The sequence below is a fragment of the Apaloderma vittatum genome, unplaced genomic scaffold, assembly GCF_000703405.1.
Source record: "Apaloderma vittatum isolate BGI_N311 unplaced genomic scaffold, ASM70340v1 scaffold3604, whole genome shotgun sequence".
NCBI classification, from domain to species: Eukaryota; Metazoa; Chordata; class Aves; order Trogoniformes; family Trogonidae; genus Apaloderma; species Apaloderma vittatum.
Genome location: NW_009711950.1, coordinates 14,855 through 33,302, shown reverse-complemented (window position 1 = coordinate 33,302; position 18,448 = coordinate 14,855). Strand labels below are relative to the sequence as shown.

At 36.9% G+C, this 18,448-nt stretch overlaps 1 protein-coding gene across 1 annotated transcript in view; it reads right to left on the bottom strand.

Annotated features, from left to right (window-relative positions):
• Positions 1-18,448, bottom strand: part of OSBPL10 (oxysterol binding protein-like 10) — a gene marked incomplete at its 5' end in the record, with an annotated part of 77,338 nt that overhangs the window by 51,913 nt on the left and 6,977 nt on the right. Inside the window, one exon of the mRNA XM_009867797.1 lies at positions 13,511-13,702. Coding sequence (XP_009866099.1) covers positions 13,511-13,702 — 192 coding nt within the window. The remainder of the gene's footprint in view (positions 1-13,510; positions 13,703-18,448) is intronic.

The following is an 18,448-nucleotide window of genomic DNA, read 5'->3' as shown; positions in this document are numbered from 1 at the left end:
TGTACAACGATTTAACTACTTTAGATCTTCCTACCCTTTTTCTACAACATAAAACCCGAGGAAGATTCTTCAGACCTCCCCAGCCACAATCCAATACACATATGAGCAATTTAAATTTTAACATATGGCACTTTCCCTTTTTGGTATTGATCTTCACACATACTGTATCCTTTCACAGTAGGTATTAAGATACGCCTACCCATGTGTATGAAAAAATCCAAAACACTCCAGAGAAAAAGGAAAATAATCTTTTAGCGCCAAGAACCCACAGAAATTCTGTATCATCAAGCTTCTCTGACGTGCTAGAAATCATTCATCAAGGAGACATTTGGTTCCATTAGCCAATAACCATACTGTCTAGTGTAGTATCCACTGCACACCACCGTTAGCAGCACGTTGCCTGCCTGCCTGCTTATCTCTAGGTAATTCCTCTGAAAGATTTAAGGCAGTGATTTTTATTTTTAAATCCTTTCCATTACTGACCACATGCAAGTTGAAAACAATTATTAAAAATGGTGTTTATAAGAAAAACAGACCATGTGTTAAAAATAAACAGTTGTGTGGGAAAAGCTTTAGACATTTAAATAGTAACAGAAGTGCAACACAGATCCCATTCTTACCAACTCTAAGTTCTCTTTGTGAGAAATTTACTGCCATCAAAGGCTGGGAAACAGCCAGTTTGCTTCTTTGGTTTTGGTGGGGTTTTTTTGTTTGTTTGGTTGATTTCATGTTTTTTTAAATAAATAAAGTGTTACATGAAATCACGGTATTTCATTATATCACACACATATATACACTTTCTGGAAATACTAGTTTCTTGCTTTTAGACAACAACATGAAAAGAAAAAAATGTTGGAAAAGGACACGAGGAGAGATCAGCTTTTTTTATCACCCTGGAGTAAGTTGTAAATTATATGAGTCAGAACCTTGGTTCTCATTGTTAAACAAGCATATACCACAGGGGTTGGTTTGGTTTTTCCATTTTCTTTAATATAAACCACTGCTTTTCTTAAAAGCAAAAAACCATGAGTGACAAAAGAGAGTTAATGCACAAAAATAAAAACCTTCTAAGCCACTGTAAATCCCATACATTGAGTTGCCATATAAACCTGACAGAATCATCAATTTTGACCTTGAACAAGGACTCTGCTTGCAATTTTTATTTCACCAACAATAACACAAACTGTTGTATTGTAAAAAGTAAAACAGACAACCAAGGTATATAAAGGTATAATTTACTTTATAACATACTAATATACTATAAAAATATAATACATGCATGTACCAAGGATATATCAAAATGTGAGATAAAGATACTGGAACTTCAATGTCACTAAAGTAATCACACCAGTCATTAAACTGACACGTTAGCTAACAATTCAGCTTAAGTTCAGGATTTCCGCTTAGTGTTTCCATGAAACTTTCCCACTTTCAGCTACTTATTCAGAAAAAGGAAAGAACATAAACACGCATTCAAAAAGACTATTGTAAATACTGATCATCACCAGCTCAAAACATACACCTCTCCAGCTGAGAAGTCTGACAAATTAAGGTAACTTCTACAACTGCAGTAAAAGGGATATTTTTTCCTTTCAATTTAATGCATTTTGGTTTGACTTAAACAATTATACCCAACCACTACAGAGCAAGACAACTTTTGCCTTGGCTTAACTTCTGAAAAGCGTTCTGAAACTACCCAAGGTCACTTGTTATGTTCATCTTACTATTTGACAAAATAAGTTTTCTGATAAAAATTTATAGAGTTCTTTCTTTTCTTCAGGGAAGCCACATTTGTAGATTTTTTTAATGGTATTCCATTGATAGCATGCAAGCTAGGAAGGCAAAATTACAGCTTAATATACACCTAAAGTGAAAGAGCTATACACAGAGGTTGCTGCTAGAAGTGCTAGAGTATATAAGAGAAATCTCTTACAAAGAGTATTTTGCATTTCAACTTTAGAAGTGTCTAGTATAGAAACACATAAAAGACAGGATTACCACAAACATGCTTAAGTTCTACAAGTAATATTCTGTACATTTTGCTTACTATAAAACCTGAGCTTTTGACTAAAAAGAACCTCCCTGAGCTGCATACGGAAGGGAATTCTAACTAGAAAGCTTTAATTTGGATGAAGACCCACAGTAGCCTCTGTGAACATTACTATGTTAATGAGAAAAAATATTTTAAGAAAGGATCCTAGAGGATCACGTGAGACATTCCGAAAGCATTTTGGAAAGATGGAACCAGATAGTGACATCCATATCAATTGTGCTTTCTTGATTACTGCTTCCCTCCCATTACTGAGAATAAGCACGTAATTCTCCACTGTTGTCACCTCAGAGTAGCAGCTGGCTTGACCTCCATTATTTTCAAGAAGCAAACAAAGAACAGTAAAATGGGAACAACTCGTTACATAATAGTTATTAAGGCTTAGACACGTATATCCTATCAGTAAAGCCTCAAAGCAGCAGGTTAATTTTCACTTGGAATGCAATTTGCAGACAGACACAAAAAGTGAGGGAACAAACAGAATTATATCTCTGACAATCAGGATGGCAGCTAATCAGCAAAGCACATTTTCTTTTTAGCTCTTGCCTCTGCTTTCACAATTCTATTTCTTCCTTCAGAAAGAATGAAAACAAGCTTCCCCACCGCCACTGGCTACTTTGCTCTCTTTTCCCTAACCAGGAATACACATAATCTCTGTTAAGGGAACAACTGAAAAGCCAGTTGCTACATATCTTCATTGTCTCAGATAAAACATTATTTCCTTTGGGGTTTTGTTCTGGCTTTTTTTTCTCAGTCTTCTAATCACACACTCCACAGGGTGGTTCCTTGTGAGGAAAACCTTACAGAACAGAGATGAAATGTCATTAGGACTGATTTTAGAAGTCAAATCTATGACAAGGAGGAGAAAATAGGGTGTGGAGGAGGCACCAGCTTGGAAAGAGCTCAGTTATTCCCTTTTCTTAGCTACTCTTCCCAATCTGCTGCTTCCACTGACGCCACTGCTATTCCGCTGGTCACCATCAGCAGCTTCAGGGCCTATGAGCTTGCCCAAGACCTCAACAGAAGATTTACACTCCAGGGAGCAGTTGCTATTTACTGACTCTTGTCATGCACCTTTTGAATTGGCTAGTTAATTTATTCATATACTAGATGTGATTCTACACGTCATTTTTTTACACATTCAGTTCCTCCAGCTTTAAATTCTGTAACGTGGACACTTGCTCCATATCATTACAAAATAGTATTCTATTTTGTGAAGACAATATTCATTGTCTGATGGACTACATACTCCTTACTCACTGGTTTACTATCCAGTTGCTTATTAGTCACACCTCCAAGCTCCCTCGATGTTAGCTGCACACTTACAATAGTCAGACTTTGTATTCTGTAGGTCTGCACACTATTGCTTTAGTCAGTAATGCTGTTAGATTAGGGAGAGGTAGGGAAAAGGGAAGAAGGATTTTTTTTTTCTGTTGATGGGAATAGAGGAAAAAAGGAATCGACACTCCCAAGAAATTCTCAGTCTGTTGCAACTCAGGTACAGGGGAGCAAGCTTCTCTCTTCCTTCAAGGCTTTAAAACGGGCAGAAGCTTAGCAAGAAAAGATGTCTCGAGACTTGACTACCTGTTTTACAAAAGCATCTCTCTCCTCAAAAGAGTCAAAGACAGGATATACTTAATAGATCTACATTCAAATACCGAAGAGTGTATGACATCTGTAATCATCTGTGTTCTCTGGGACTTTGTGCAGACGCTTTATTTGGATGCAAAACACTCTCAAGGACAACCTGACTGCCATCCAGCCACCCAGGAAGCACACTGCTGTATTTTAAACAACAGCATGCAGCATTGAGAACACAAGCTGACAAAAACACCTTGCAGGAAATTATTCTTGTGCTATTTTACTGTGAAAATTACCTCAGTATCTGCAAGAAAAGTCATTAGTTATAATGATGAGATGTTGCTCCTAAGCAGATGTTATTTTTCTTACACATTTCAGAAAGATCACTTTGGTAAAGTTAATAGCTAGAGCACAAAGCTGGAAAGCATATTTTGATTATCCACAATTAAGACATATGTGTGAATTTTAAGCATGTAGAAGAGCCCTAAATAGTTGCTGCAAGTCATTAAGTCAACATCAGCAATCACAGGAAAATTCTATTAGTTTACCATGATTTATCATATTATCGATAAAATCTTTTTTTTTTTTGCACTTTGAGTGAAATAAGTCTTCAAAAGGCCATATTGCACTGGAACATAAAATACACATTCCAACATGCATAGGATGAGGACCTTTCTCTCAGTACACATGGTGATAGAAAATATAACTAAATATTCTTTAGAGGTCTTTATATTTTTGTTTAATTATTCTATTCTATTCTATTCTATTCTGTTCTGTTCTATTCTATTCTCTTCTATTCTATTCTATTCTAGTCTAGTCTAGTCTATTCTATTCTACCTGGGAATATATAAATACAAAAAGTAGTTCAATATCCTTTGTAGTACTTATCCAAATTTCTGACAGACAATTCTAGTGTTTCTTCTGTTTCCCAGCACTGGTTGTACTTCCTTTCACCCTCCCTCCCAGTTAGCCATCTAGCTTGTAGTGTCTAAGTGTAAAATAAAATTTCATTTCAGTCATTTAAGCAGCTCAGCTCTCAGGTGTGCAGTATAGACAGGAACTATCTCAATTTTTATCGAAGTATATACCACTTTCCCATCTTCCAGTCAATTCACTTCATGCTTTCCGAAAAGCAAGTGAACTGGCATTATCAAGGCTCACTAACCTTACCATTCCTGAGCCTCGAATAAAGTGGACCTCTATGACTTGTGACAAAGCATTCCAAATCCATCCCTCCGACTTCTTCCCATGACCCAAAGCTGACTGTTAACTGGTTTAAATTCGCATCATTAATTTCACAGCACTGAAATGACTCAATACACATTACCATGATTTTGAGTAGCCAATTTACAACATACTGTAACATGGCTGAACTGCATTTATGTATCAACTTATCCAAAAATTCCTGGTTTGTGCCTGCCTGCCTAGACCTCCAAATAAAACTGCAATTGGCTAACTGAGGATCTCTGAGAAAAACTGCAAGCAGTCATCCCAGAACACTACAGATATCACCAGAACATGCTAAGCAGTACAGGCAAGAAGATACAAGTATGTTTCCTGAGCCAAATACATGAACTATAATTAAAAAAATAAATAATGAATGAATTACAGACATACATTTAGCACCCACAATGCAAAGCTACTTTAAAGCATACGTCAAATTCAGGTAGATACAGTTCAGTTGTTGGATGAAATGCTGCTAACCATCACATTATTAGCCATACTTTGAAAGTATATCGTCAGAAATCAAAATTGCAACCTTGAAGGAGGTAAGCAGCTGTGTAAGCAGACCAAGTTTCTAAAGCATTCAAAACCTGCAAGCCAAGCGTAAGAGACTGAGCTCACAGTAAGAACATGCAGGGAAAGCTGCTAGAGATGAGGGCTTTGTTAAACAACTGATGAGAGAGATAGTATTTACAATTCCATTTGTTCTAAAATCAAAATGTTTCCTCTGCTTCTTAGTGTAGCATGCAGCACTTTGAGTGTTGCACAAGGAGTTGAAGATTATACTAAGTGCCTCCCTAAACATGTATAATAATGTAAACTGAATGGTACACTTAAAATATACGAGTCATTTCTATGGTTACTCTCTCCTGGAGGGCATTTACACAAGTACACTCTGTACTTAATTTTTGAAACTTGCCTAGCCACCTAATATTACATTGTCATCTAGTATCACCGAGAACATACCAAAATATCTTCTACTTAATTTAATAAAAATAGCATTTAAGTGTGGGTTAACAAAGAGCCTACGTATCTTGGAAGCAGTAATTTGCATTATAAATAGAGTTGCAGAAGGTAAGTGGACCTCGTTGCAGCAAGTAGCCATGAGATGAGATATTCTAATCTGAGAAATTATTTACTGTAGGATGTTTTCTTTAAAGCTTCATTTTCAAATCGTCAACTCTAAATTTAAACTAATGCAGTATTTTTGCTTTAATTGTAAAAGAGAACAACCCTGTGGCTTTCAAAAAAATGTAGGCAAGTGCATGATACACTATGCTGGCTTAGATCTGCATGCAAAACAGAACAGTTGAATTCTGGTTTACATACAGAATAAGTGAGTTTTGAATGCGTACAAAAGCTGGAGACAGAAAATCCTTCAAATCTGACCTCTCAAGCATCTCTGGCAACCTACTACTTACATAAAATTTAAAGAAACATTTTAATAACTGTAAAGAAGAAAATGAATGCTGCAGCTACATGAATGTAGCTATCATGTGCACCGTATTATGCCTGATTTTAAAAATTTGCCATTTATTATATGGTTGGAAATTATTGTCTTTGCACACGCTCAATTACTACTAAACTACAATCCGAAAAAAAAATTAGTGAAAAGAAGACATGTTTGCATCATTCATTTTTCAACTTTGGAGAGAGGAAAAAAAAATCAGAATTAATGAACCAGGTTCACACTAGACATAACCCATATGGGCAAACGGTGCAACTCTAGCAGAACGTTTGCTCTCTGATTCCCATAGCAACCTTAATTCTCCCTGCCTGGGTATCTGGAATCCAGGATGACTCAATCTTTGCCCGAATACAAAATCAAAACAAAGGTTTAGTTTAGAAAGGGGTAACTTACATGCACTCTTAGCGACCTCAAAGACACTGCAAAAGCAAGGTAAAGATTCAGAGAGCACGAGAGTGCTCAACGAATGCTTATGTGATTTAATAATTTTTAGTTTAAAGTATTTGAAAAAATTTACATTTCCTCATCCCCAAAGTGAGACAGTAAATGCTACTGACTGAATAATTTATAAACACATGCACATTTAGTACTTAGGAAGGTACTAGACTGACACTCCTAGAGATTTAAGCATGCCATTTATCCCCTGAGGAGACACGCGGTTATTGATCTTTGCAGTACTCACTTCAAGCAGAACAAACAACCGTAGAGGATGAGACTTCTACAGACAAGTCCAATAGCCTCCAAAGAAACAGCCACGGAAGACATCAAATAATTTCATCTGTTCTATACGCTCTAACTTTGCTCTTTGTCTGCAAGAATATGGACAGCAGCCAATCATGGCAACATTGCTTGACAGCCAGGAGAACATTTCTGCATGCTAGCAGTGATACTTTCATATTGTACAAGACATACAAATTTCTAGAACTGGGGCCAATATCAATTCAGAAGAAAGTGCAATGAAACCATCTGCAGCTGAGTCTTTTACCCCTCATGTTAGGTTTGAAGCTGGTTTATGCTGTTACAGGTTTAATGTCCCTAAACAAATTATAATGGCTCCTGTTAAAACACAGCTGGGAGCAACCCTTTCAATATCATCCAGCTCAACTGCAACTAAGCTGTTAAACGTACCTGTAACACAAATTGGTATGACAATACTTCTCAATTCAAAAGGTGCTTCTAAGCTGTAGCATAACTTACACAGGCATGTTTTATGCCAAATAAACACCAATTGCCAAATGAAAACTTAAGGTCTCATTCACTTTCTGTTGACTTCCACAGAACTTACCCAAAGGTGTTCTGCTGTCTTTTCTCCACTACCACCAGCCAAGAAGAAATCATTGCTTTCTGAGAAATAGCTATGGTTTTGGTTTGCGTTTTTTGCAAGCACTTTTTCATTACCTGTTTTAGAGTGGAGACATTAGTCCCTGAATTCCACACCCTGCTAATAAATATGAAAAATTTGTGACAATGAGTTTGCAGACAAACAAAAGTGTAATAAATATAATACATATAAAGCATAGATGTAGTGGTATTAAGATGTTACCTACTAACTAACATACTTTGTTTTCTGACCAGCATCCATCTACAGTTACAGACTACATATTTTGCATATGATACGATGCAACTGATTAAAGATGATCAAAAAGTATGACCTGTTACATTTTTTATGTATAGTGGAGAGTGGGAGAAAGCTATTTTAAACACAAGCCCTGGAAAAACTGGAGATCTATAACGAACAAAGTTTGCTCTTCTGTGTTCTTTCTTTTCCCTTTCCAAAATTGTCACTCACTGTAACACTGTATTTGTCCAAATAAACAAAAACCAGGATATTTATATTTCAAAAGTGAAATGCTATACACACTTCCCATAGTATCCATAAACTATCAAGATGAAACTACACAGTCAGTCCAACTAAAAACAGCTATAGGGGGTACTGACTATACTGTTTTTGACGTGCAGTAAGACTTTAGCTAAAAGAATCAACCACAAACTGTCCCAAAGAAAACACCACAAAACTGCCTTTTATACTAAAACATGTTGAGAAGTTAAAAGGGACATGATTTTAGGTACCTCGTTCTGTATCAGCCCAGGCAAGGCACAGCAGAGTTACTGCAGCCACAGTCCATGGTTATCAGGCCTCTCTCCCTGACAAAGCACCGACATTACTAAGCCAGAGAGACAGAAGCTTGCACAGGTTAGCAGTCCATCCTACACCCACACCTTTTAGTTAGGTGAACCTTATGAGACCATTTTCATCTTCCAAAAGAAAATATTTATGAGCCATGCAGTTCTAAAGGTCACCTTTGTCACAAAGCTGGCTCTCATCTTGCCACTCTCCAAAACAAAGAACTATCAGTAAAAGCAACAGCTCTAATATATAATAAAATTGTACACATACTTTCAAAAACACTTCGATTATTAGCAGTGTATTTTTAATGTTCTTTGTGCACACTTCACACTATTTGTGCATGATGTCCTGTTCAAGGATACAAATCAATTTTTATGCATGTCATCATCATGTCATCGCACATATCCTCAATGCTATGTCAAACACGAAGAGCTAGAGCATTCTTTTTGCTAGAATTGGCATTAGATTGATCAACTGCTGACCTTTTTTAATACACACTTCCAGAGAAACAAAAGGGGGATAAAATTGAAATAAAAAGCAAAACTGACTTCTTTAAAGATGAAAATTAAAATTCTGTATGGAACAAAAATCATCAAGCTTTCCCCTACCACGAGCTCAAACAGTGGTTACAGAAGTTTTACCATTAATATACTCACAGCTTAATGTATGGCTTCATATATGTGGAAGTCCTGCAGGTCTGAATGCTTCTCCGAGTGGTTTAAGTACTGCATCTGCCTTTTCACCTACAAGGCTATCTGTGCAGTGCTATAATTCTGTCACAGAAAAAAAGCAGTTCTCCATGCACAGCAGCATCATTTTTGCTAACAGTAGCTAGTCACATTTCCTAATTTTGCTATCCAAATTTTACAGTGACCTAAAGACATTCACTTCTCATGTGAAAATTCCTCAAGTGTCTTAGAATCATCTTTCTCCCAGCAACCACATAAAACTGGACAATTGCAGCCCCACAAAATTGCAGGTAAACCTCTTTCTACGAAGACCTAGGTGCAAGTCTTAGGCTTTCCTATATTGCAGGGAGGAAGGAAAGAACTATCAGCTAGTTTTATAACTTCTGCAGGAATCAAACTGTAACCATGTTTATATATGGCAAAGGACACGCAAGAAGCAGCAGGACTATCATCTTGCCAAAAAGCAGTCCTTTCTAAATTCTGGAACCGCTGCCCGGCACATAAAATAGATACCACACTGATGGAGACTCCGTGCAATCTAGGTCTCAACAGTACTAGATGTCCAAAAACAAATGGCACGTCCTAGTCCACTGCAAAGTATCAAAAGTTGCAACAAACACCACATTTCAAAGGGGTCAGAAAGCCCTCTATCGACTTTTTCAAAATCACTGGTTAATTGCATCTAAACTTCTGTAAATAATTAAGATTAATTACTACAAAATGTTCACACACTGCAATTCTTGCTTTTTTATCAATGGTAACACTGTCAGAGGTCATACAAGAGTCAAGACATCCTCAGCCAAAATAAACACCATTCCAAGATGAAGTGTGTCGCTATTATTTAGTTCGGTGCCAGCTAAACTATAACATGAGGTGTGATGTGGCCATTTGGCTGTATTATGGTCCATTTAATTTTAACCACCTGCAGCAATGAATTCTGCAGGCATAATTCTTATCAGAAAATGCTAAGAGGATAACAACATGCCTAGTTTAAAACGCAAAATTCAGTTTCAAGACAACAGACACTCAGGTAAAATAACTTACTAAAGGGGTTGAAAGCACTCCTTTAATGTTAAGTTATGGCCCAAATAAGGAGGTAGGATCTCAAATAATTCCACATAAAGCACAACACATAGCAGATCAGCTCTCTCAAGTTAATGTCTGGTAAATTTTAGTTCTGATTTATTTATTCCATAAATCAGTACAGACTGAACCATTAACATCAAGTTAATACAAGCAAAAATCTGGTTTAATACAATAATATTATTCCAAGCAAAATTTACATTATGATGAAAAGTAATGTTCCTGAGCTCCTTTTCAACTCAATGCTACAACAAAGTAGCTTGAATATTAAAAGTAAAGTTTTTATAGCAGTGAAAAGGCTCCATACTCATGCTCAATTTTAACTCACCAAAATTCTGGAAAAAGATAAAGTTCTAATTTCACTACAGAAACACTTTTTATATATGTCATTCTGGAGACTTACACAGTTGCTTTTACTGCCTTTGCAAAATTTTGTAAGTCAATTTGATGCATTTAGCAAAGACCTCTTTGATATAATCTGTTATATACTAAAATTCCTTGTGCTGTATAAAAAAAATTAAATTTAATGAGCGAGAACAAACAACAAAAGGAGATGGTGCATTGTTTAGTCTTACTATGAAAGGAAACAAAGGGAAAACAAACAATCAAGTATTATCAAATACCTCTGCATTATGTCAGATACAGGAGCACATTTTGTCCTATTTGCAACATGGAGACATGCTGCACTGTTTCCACATAATACGGCCAAATCAAGAAAAACTGGTCCAGGATTCAGTAGCAATTTCGAGTTCAGCATTTCCCAGGGACATTGTCCAAGCTAGTGAAGACCATATGTCGCAAGTGAAGGATGCCCCTTCTGCAGCATTCCCGTTTCTCACAGATCTCATATATAGTACTGTAGCATTACTATACCACTGGGTTTAAAATTTAAAAAATACATGCTGCTTCTCGTTTTCCAGAGCCGTATCAACTCTTTCCACTGATTCAACCACTGTACTAGTTAACGTAGTTCTATTTACAGTACAATAAAAATGCTTATTTGCATGTCAAAGCTTCAATGACTTCATTCTATTCGGGGAATGCTAACACAGATCTCCAACCCTTTTGCTATCTCTTCCTCCAAATAAAAAGCAAAGATTTGGGTGTTGAGGAGGGGATTAACTCCTCTTATTGTGCTTTAAGTTCCTATTTCTCCTTGCTTCACGTTAAAAAAGAGGACTAGAACAGTTTTACGTGCACTTTTGTGAAGGTCTCTGGGCCCATCTCTTTATGAACAAATTTAAGAAGGGAGGATAAATCTAAGTCACCCTTGACTCATACAGGGAACACTAATATTCTCAGGGAAGAAAAAGTAGCATATACCCAAGTCTATCACATTCACTCTGGAAATGAGGGGAGAAGGAAGTGCACAGAGCATGCCATTGAAATCTGTCTGCTTCCTTTATCTGTAAAAACAGACTTTTCCTTTCACAAGATGGGAATGAGATCAGTCAAGCAGCCACTTTTTGCATGAGACTGGGAAAGAGGGCAGGAGGACTGATTTTTCCACTGATACACTCTTTTTAAGAAGAGGTACACCAAAAAAAAATCCAGCACACCAGAAGGTAAAGTGCACACATCTCCTTATAAAATTCTTATGCATTGTTTATCTTAGTACCATTTTCCCTTCTTAGAAAGCACTCATTTCTTTTAACCTTCAATCATTACCATATGTTCAATGTCTATGATATTTTTATTGCAGTCCTCTGAGTTCTTCTCAAAGGATTTGGTGCTGCAGCTGAGGGATCACTCTCAAACATAGCGAAATAATTATCTTCCAGGATTATATATTAAAGTTCTGTAATACTTACCTTTTTGGAATTACATGACTTGCAATACATCGCAAACAAATGAGTCAGCAATCCCCTGGCCTTTTCTGCAGGGCAGACACCTAGCCATTTATTCTCTGTTTTAGTACAGGCTAGTACTTATTTCTTCCTTTCCAAGTGTAGCTCTTTGCATCTGTTGACTTCTTCCCTTCCTAACTCATTAGTACATATACTAATTCCCTCTTTTAAATTCCTTTCAGCCCTACTCAGCTTCATTTGATACAGCTACAACAGCTACCACAGTTTATTTTATTAATAGGTTTAAGATACACTCTGAATTCAACCTATGAGAGCAAATACATTTAATAAGGTAGAAACAACTGTGGGGAGACGAGTGGTAAGCAAAGACAAGATACTCTCATGAAAAACAAACAGATGTGTGCTTTCTATAACACAAAGAAAACATGGGTGACATTTAGACAGTGCACTTTTCAGATCAAGGAATGTTAAGGCAATGGAGGATACAAGGAAATTTTTCACTTTTAATGTTAACTAGAATTAAAAAAAAACAGAACAGTCCTCATCATGACGTGCAATTCAAGTCTTCAGTGTGAGGAGACACTAAAAATTTATTAAAATTTATTAAAATTTATAGTATGAAAGGTCTCCACTTATAAAACATTTAGGGAATGCAAACTAAAAGTCGACTCTTGAGACTGCAAGTGGAGGGACTGGGGTAGATATTTTAACCCCATGTGATAAAAGAGGGGGACCTACAAAGGCACTATTTAGAGAATAGCAAGAATTCAGACAAACAAAAATAACAGGGGATGAAAGAAAGATGAAAGTGAGTTCTGTGAAAGTCTGACATATTATTTAGGCTTAAAACTCAGTATGACTTTTGTTGTCTAGAAGACAGAATTAAATCAGTTCACAGGTTATACTTCTTAAATTCCAGTAAACATACTTCGAAAGAAACACACTTTCTTGTTTGCTTTTCATGTGCTAAATACAGACAAAACATTCTTCTATCATATGGAGAGCAACAGAAACTTGACAACAAAATTGAGACTACAGCTATATAGCAACAAACTGCTGCATCTGAGGAGCTGTGCCTTATTTCACACTTACTCACCAGACTTATTCAAATATTTTTTTTCTGGTCATATATAAATGTTTCAGGGTCTTCTTTCCAATCTGAAAGATTATGCTGCATGCAGCTTAAAAGAGATGTTCCACCGGGACTGCAATACCACTGCAAAGTCTGGGAGCTGTTGTCAACCTACTTTCTCTTTAAGCATGTGCACAGATTAATTCCAACATAAAAACACCCATATATAACCGACTTTAAGCAGAACCAGAACTAAAGACCATGTCTTGTTCATTGAGGGGATCAAAACAAAGCAGTCAAACTAAGGAGGTAACAGAGAATTGTTAACTTGTCAGACTTGATTGCTTATTCTAAAGCAAAATAAGCATTTATAAGTTATAGCAGTACATCAGATTTTTATCTCTTACCTCTCTGACTTCATGGAGTTGACCAGAACGCTGGCTCTTCGCTCTTCGAGCAGCTGCAGGTGATTTGTGATGTGTGATGGTTACAACAGTTGGCCCGCTTTGATTGACGTGTTTCTGGCCGCTAGGAGATGCAGAATTTACCGTCCCAGGTGGCAGCAAAGATGAGCTTCTACTTCGTGAGGATGAAACACTCTAGAACAAGCAATGGGATGTTGATATTAGCAACCTTTACGCAAGTAAATAATTTACAATTTCCTCACAAACATACATTTGGAGGTGGAACTGTGCTCAGGACTGATTTATTCTTTCTGAAGCAATCTGTACTGCTCAGCAGGGATCTTCCTGGAAACACTGTAGCTATCATCTTTGTTTCTTGGATTGTCTGAAACCAGCCTTCACAAAAACCTTCACAAACTCTTACATATTAACATGCTGCTAAGTTCTTACAACCTTTTAGGAAATATCAGGAAGGATTTTGCAGACAGATAAATAACAATGCCAAGACAAGCATTTTTTATGAAGCCATTGACCAAACTAGTGTGGACAGTACACTGTAGCTATCATCTTTGTTTCTTGGATTGTCTGAAACCAGCCTTCACAAAAACCTTCACAAACTCTTACATATTAACATGCTGCTAAGTTCTTACAACCTTTTAGGAAATATCAGGAAGGATTTTGCAGACAGATAAATAACAATGCCAAGACAAGCATTTTTTATGAAGCCATTGACCAAACTAGTGTGGACAGTACGGACAAAAAAAAAAAAGAAAAAAAAAAAAAAAAAAAAAAATCTCACCACTTTTACCTGATGAATTTGATACAGTGCAGTGTTGTTTTCAGCAATAAAGGACCTGCAACTTCGGCAGGGCCAATCCGTACACCAATTAAACATCAACACTTAAAACAAACATGGTTTAAAGAGTCAACACATTTTGGAGCAATCTTAGGATGAACCCTAAACATGAAAAGGCCAGAAATAAATCTTCCATAGTATCTGCAGTGTGAATACTGTTAACATACAACCTATAAGATAGTCTGAACATTCAAGAACTTTCTCTATTCTTACCTAACCATTTGTCAGTGTTGCCATCTTGGTTTGTTTTCTGCAGCCCTCAAACCTGAGTTTTCCTGGAGTTCTTTAGGACAGTAATTCTCAATCAAGCTCCGATGCGCGCTAGAGCACCATGGGACATCATACATAAAAGCACAATATAAAAGAGTTTTTCCCTTCTACTTGAACTGTAAGGTTAAAACTGAAACAGAGTAACTCTTTACCCCATGAAACAGAAACCACTTCAGAGAATGACATTTAGTAGCACTTTAAGGAAGTGAGATAAACATATAGCCCTGGGAGTGAAATACCATTTCACCTCTCCTACAAACCCTGCACTAATAACGATGGTAGCCTTCAACATTGCTAAAGCTGTTACCATTGATGTGGGGTACTACTCCTGAGTCTGCTCTCAAGTGCACAAAATTGTAACTTGAGCACAATCTGTCTGCTTATCGCTTTCAAGGCAAACTTCAGAATTCTGTTGTAATTTCATTAAAAGACTTTGAATCCAATTAGCACGGGTATAAAATTTTCTGGCACTGCCAAGAAGGATGAGTGAAATAAGTTACATGATACCTGTGCCACCCCCCTAATCCCACCCCCAAAACTTGACTTCAGAATTTTTGAGGCATTTGAAAGTCTTAAAAAATTTGCAGCAAGCAGAGAGCTGTTACACAAATAAGCATTATTCTGTAGGTCTGCACTTATGTTTACAAACATTGGCAAGAATGGTAGTTTGACTCTGTTTTGGCAACAAATATATTCCTCAGTACCATGACTAATAAGATTATAAGAATAAGCATCTGTAGAATCAGACATTCAAAAACTATGCATCCTGGGTGATAATTCACAATTGCATTAAAACTAGATTTGACTGTAAGGTAAAAAAAAAAGTACAGAAGATGGAATTTGTTAGATTAGCAAAGAAGGTTGCCAGGTTTTTTATGATCTTTCATTTGAAAGAGCATTGCTTGGACATAACTACGATTAAAATAAATGCCAGAGGAAAAGGTATTTGGGAGAAGAAAGGAGATAAAGGAAGCTGAGTGCAATTGAATTTCCTTTTTTAAATAGAAGTTTCACATAAAAAGGCCATCCCTAGAATATAATTTAGTGATGTCTCTTTTTTCAAACTGATCCACATCAGAATACTTCTAAACTACATTTAGGGTGCAGAGAAAGAACAATGTAATTTATTTATTTTTTCCAGCATAAGATCAACTTCTCTTCCAGTTTTATGTAAGATCTTTTGTTTCTAGAATGAAATCTTCTGAGACTCCCTGATGTTTTAGTATCATGTGATGACAACACTAAAACACATGACAGCTACCTTCACATAGCTAAACAGATCCTAAAACTGATAAACAGCAGCAATGTAAAACATAAAATGGTGAGTTCAGCCATTAGTTTTGCTTCAAAGAAAACATCATTCTGTAAGAAGTGTTTTTGATATTACTATTTTTTTGGAGGAAGAAGCTATAGAGCTGCAAATAACAGAAGTAACATGAAAGAAACATGGAAAAATCCATGCACAGTTTCTGTTTAAATACAGAATCAGGAATGAATTCTAGGAGAGTTAGCTTTTCAATCTCATTTAACCTGCACCCTTTGAGAGACATGTTCATAAACTGAAATATTCTAGTTAGCATCTATATCATTGATATTATTTAGCAATTCAGTGCTACTGTTTCTCAAGACAGTGCTTCAAATTGCACTGAACTATCTGCAGCTGACCTATAGATCACAACAGACACTTTGACTGCAGCTCACACCTCATATTTTCTCTCATCACCTAACACAATACCCAAATTTACAAATCATAAATTTGATAGTGAATTATTAGTTAAAAAGCCACAAACTAGCTGTGATTTTTTTCACTGGCTTTGTATCACAACTAAATAATGAACACATTTCCAAGAAACCAATATGTTGAACATATTAGTAGTCCCTCAATGCAGCTTACGTTTTTTATCTTGCAAGACTTGCTCTAGTTCATATCACAACTCACTGAGCTACATTAGCTACACTGCTAAACTGTGACATGAGACAGCATAAATAGTCTGCAGGACCACAGTGAATTTAAGATTGTTTTTCATTAAGTTTTTCAAAGGCATGTGGCAGCTCACAGCAACTGTTTTGAGACAGTTCTTTAGGGCACAGAGTGCAGGAATCATTGGAGCAGGAGGAAATAAAATCAAGACGAGCCCATCTACAGCAGACAGTGCTCAAGAAGGCTGAACTTCTACGGGGACATTAGCTAAGCTCCAATCTCTATGTATACAAGTTCACAGCCTGGCAAGGGCTGACCACATCATGCTACCAGGTGTGCCTGACATTCAGCTGCATGCCTTGCCCTACGGTAGTGCTGTGTGATCTCTAGGAAGAGAACAGCTCTCCCAGCGAGCCTCTCCTCAAATCTTCTTCCCCTCTCAGCACAGAGTTATCAATCTTGTGCAGCTCACTGAGTCAGGAAGATTGGCAGTCTTGCACTAGCACATACAGACACAGTCTGTGCTGAATATCAGAGCCAGACACATTGGCTTGAAGGGCTCCTACAGGTCTATAAGCAAATTTTCCTCAAGTCTTCATTTTCTGTTTCTTTATACCCTTTATTCACCTACTGATCCCACATTTCCAACCAAAGTGCCAGAAAACTCCACCAGCCCACAATCCAAATCCACTAGCATCCAATTTGAGATTATTCTTTAGAGGACATCTGTAACATAAAAACCTTAAATGAGGTCAGCAGCAGGACCTCCAGCTACCCATGGAGCTACCCTAGGTAAGGTCCCATGACAAATGTAAAAAAAATTTGGAAAAACAGTCATACACAAAGGGCAGGTGAATGCCTGCAGGAGGCAGTTTCTACAACCACTCCAAAACCTTTTGAAGTGGAGCTCCACTCCTCAATGCCACAGAGAACTGCAGCAGAGCACTGCACCTGCTCTGCCCAAGGAGTCAGGGGCGGCAGCTAAATCTTTCTGACAGCTCCTTCCTGCCACTGCCAGGAGAGCCCTTTCCAGGAACTACACACTCAGCCCCTTAGGCACTTTTGAATTTTCTAACACATTGTCAACACCTACATTCCAGCCAAGTACTTCACTCCTCTGCTGCAGAACTTCATATTAAACACTAGGAATGACAACCATATCTTCTGCATTGATACGCAGCTGTGCAAAAATCAAAGTTTTACATTTTTGATAAATGTTAAAACTTATTATGAAAGTCACTCTCTCAAGAAATTAAAGCAATGACAGTAACTGGTGGTTCTTTATTCCTAATCCCCTGCTCTTCTTTTAAGTGCTGTTGGTGTGATTAATCTACCGCTATAATCTATATACGATAATCTATAATCTATATACGATATAATCTACCATTATATCTCATTTTCTTTGGCCCTGCTGCTTTCTGGCTTGCAAATAAATAAATAAAAAGATAACGCTAAGTCTGATGAAAGGAAGACATAAGCTCTTAAATAATTACTAATGCATGGTGCCAATAATCAGTAAAGAAATACACAAGCTGAAGCATCCCAAAAGGATTACAAATATTCTTTCCTAAGGTTACACTTTACCATCGCTCCAACAGTTTGCCTGCTAATAAAACGAAACAATTAAAAGAATGATGACGAGGCTAATAAAAGATTGATTTGTAACTTGCTTTCACCTTGAGTTTATGACCTAAACTTAGCTAAATTATGTTTAGCTAACGCAGATTGGGGATAATATTTTAATTTTAGTAGACTGTCTAAGACATATCTCTGAGATAAGAAAGCAATATCATGAATGTTTCCATTTGGATATCAAAAATCCTAACGATTAAAATACTGCAATTGTAGAACAGTAAGTTCCAGCTATACTGTTGTTTTCATGACTCATTCTCCC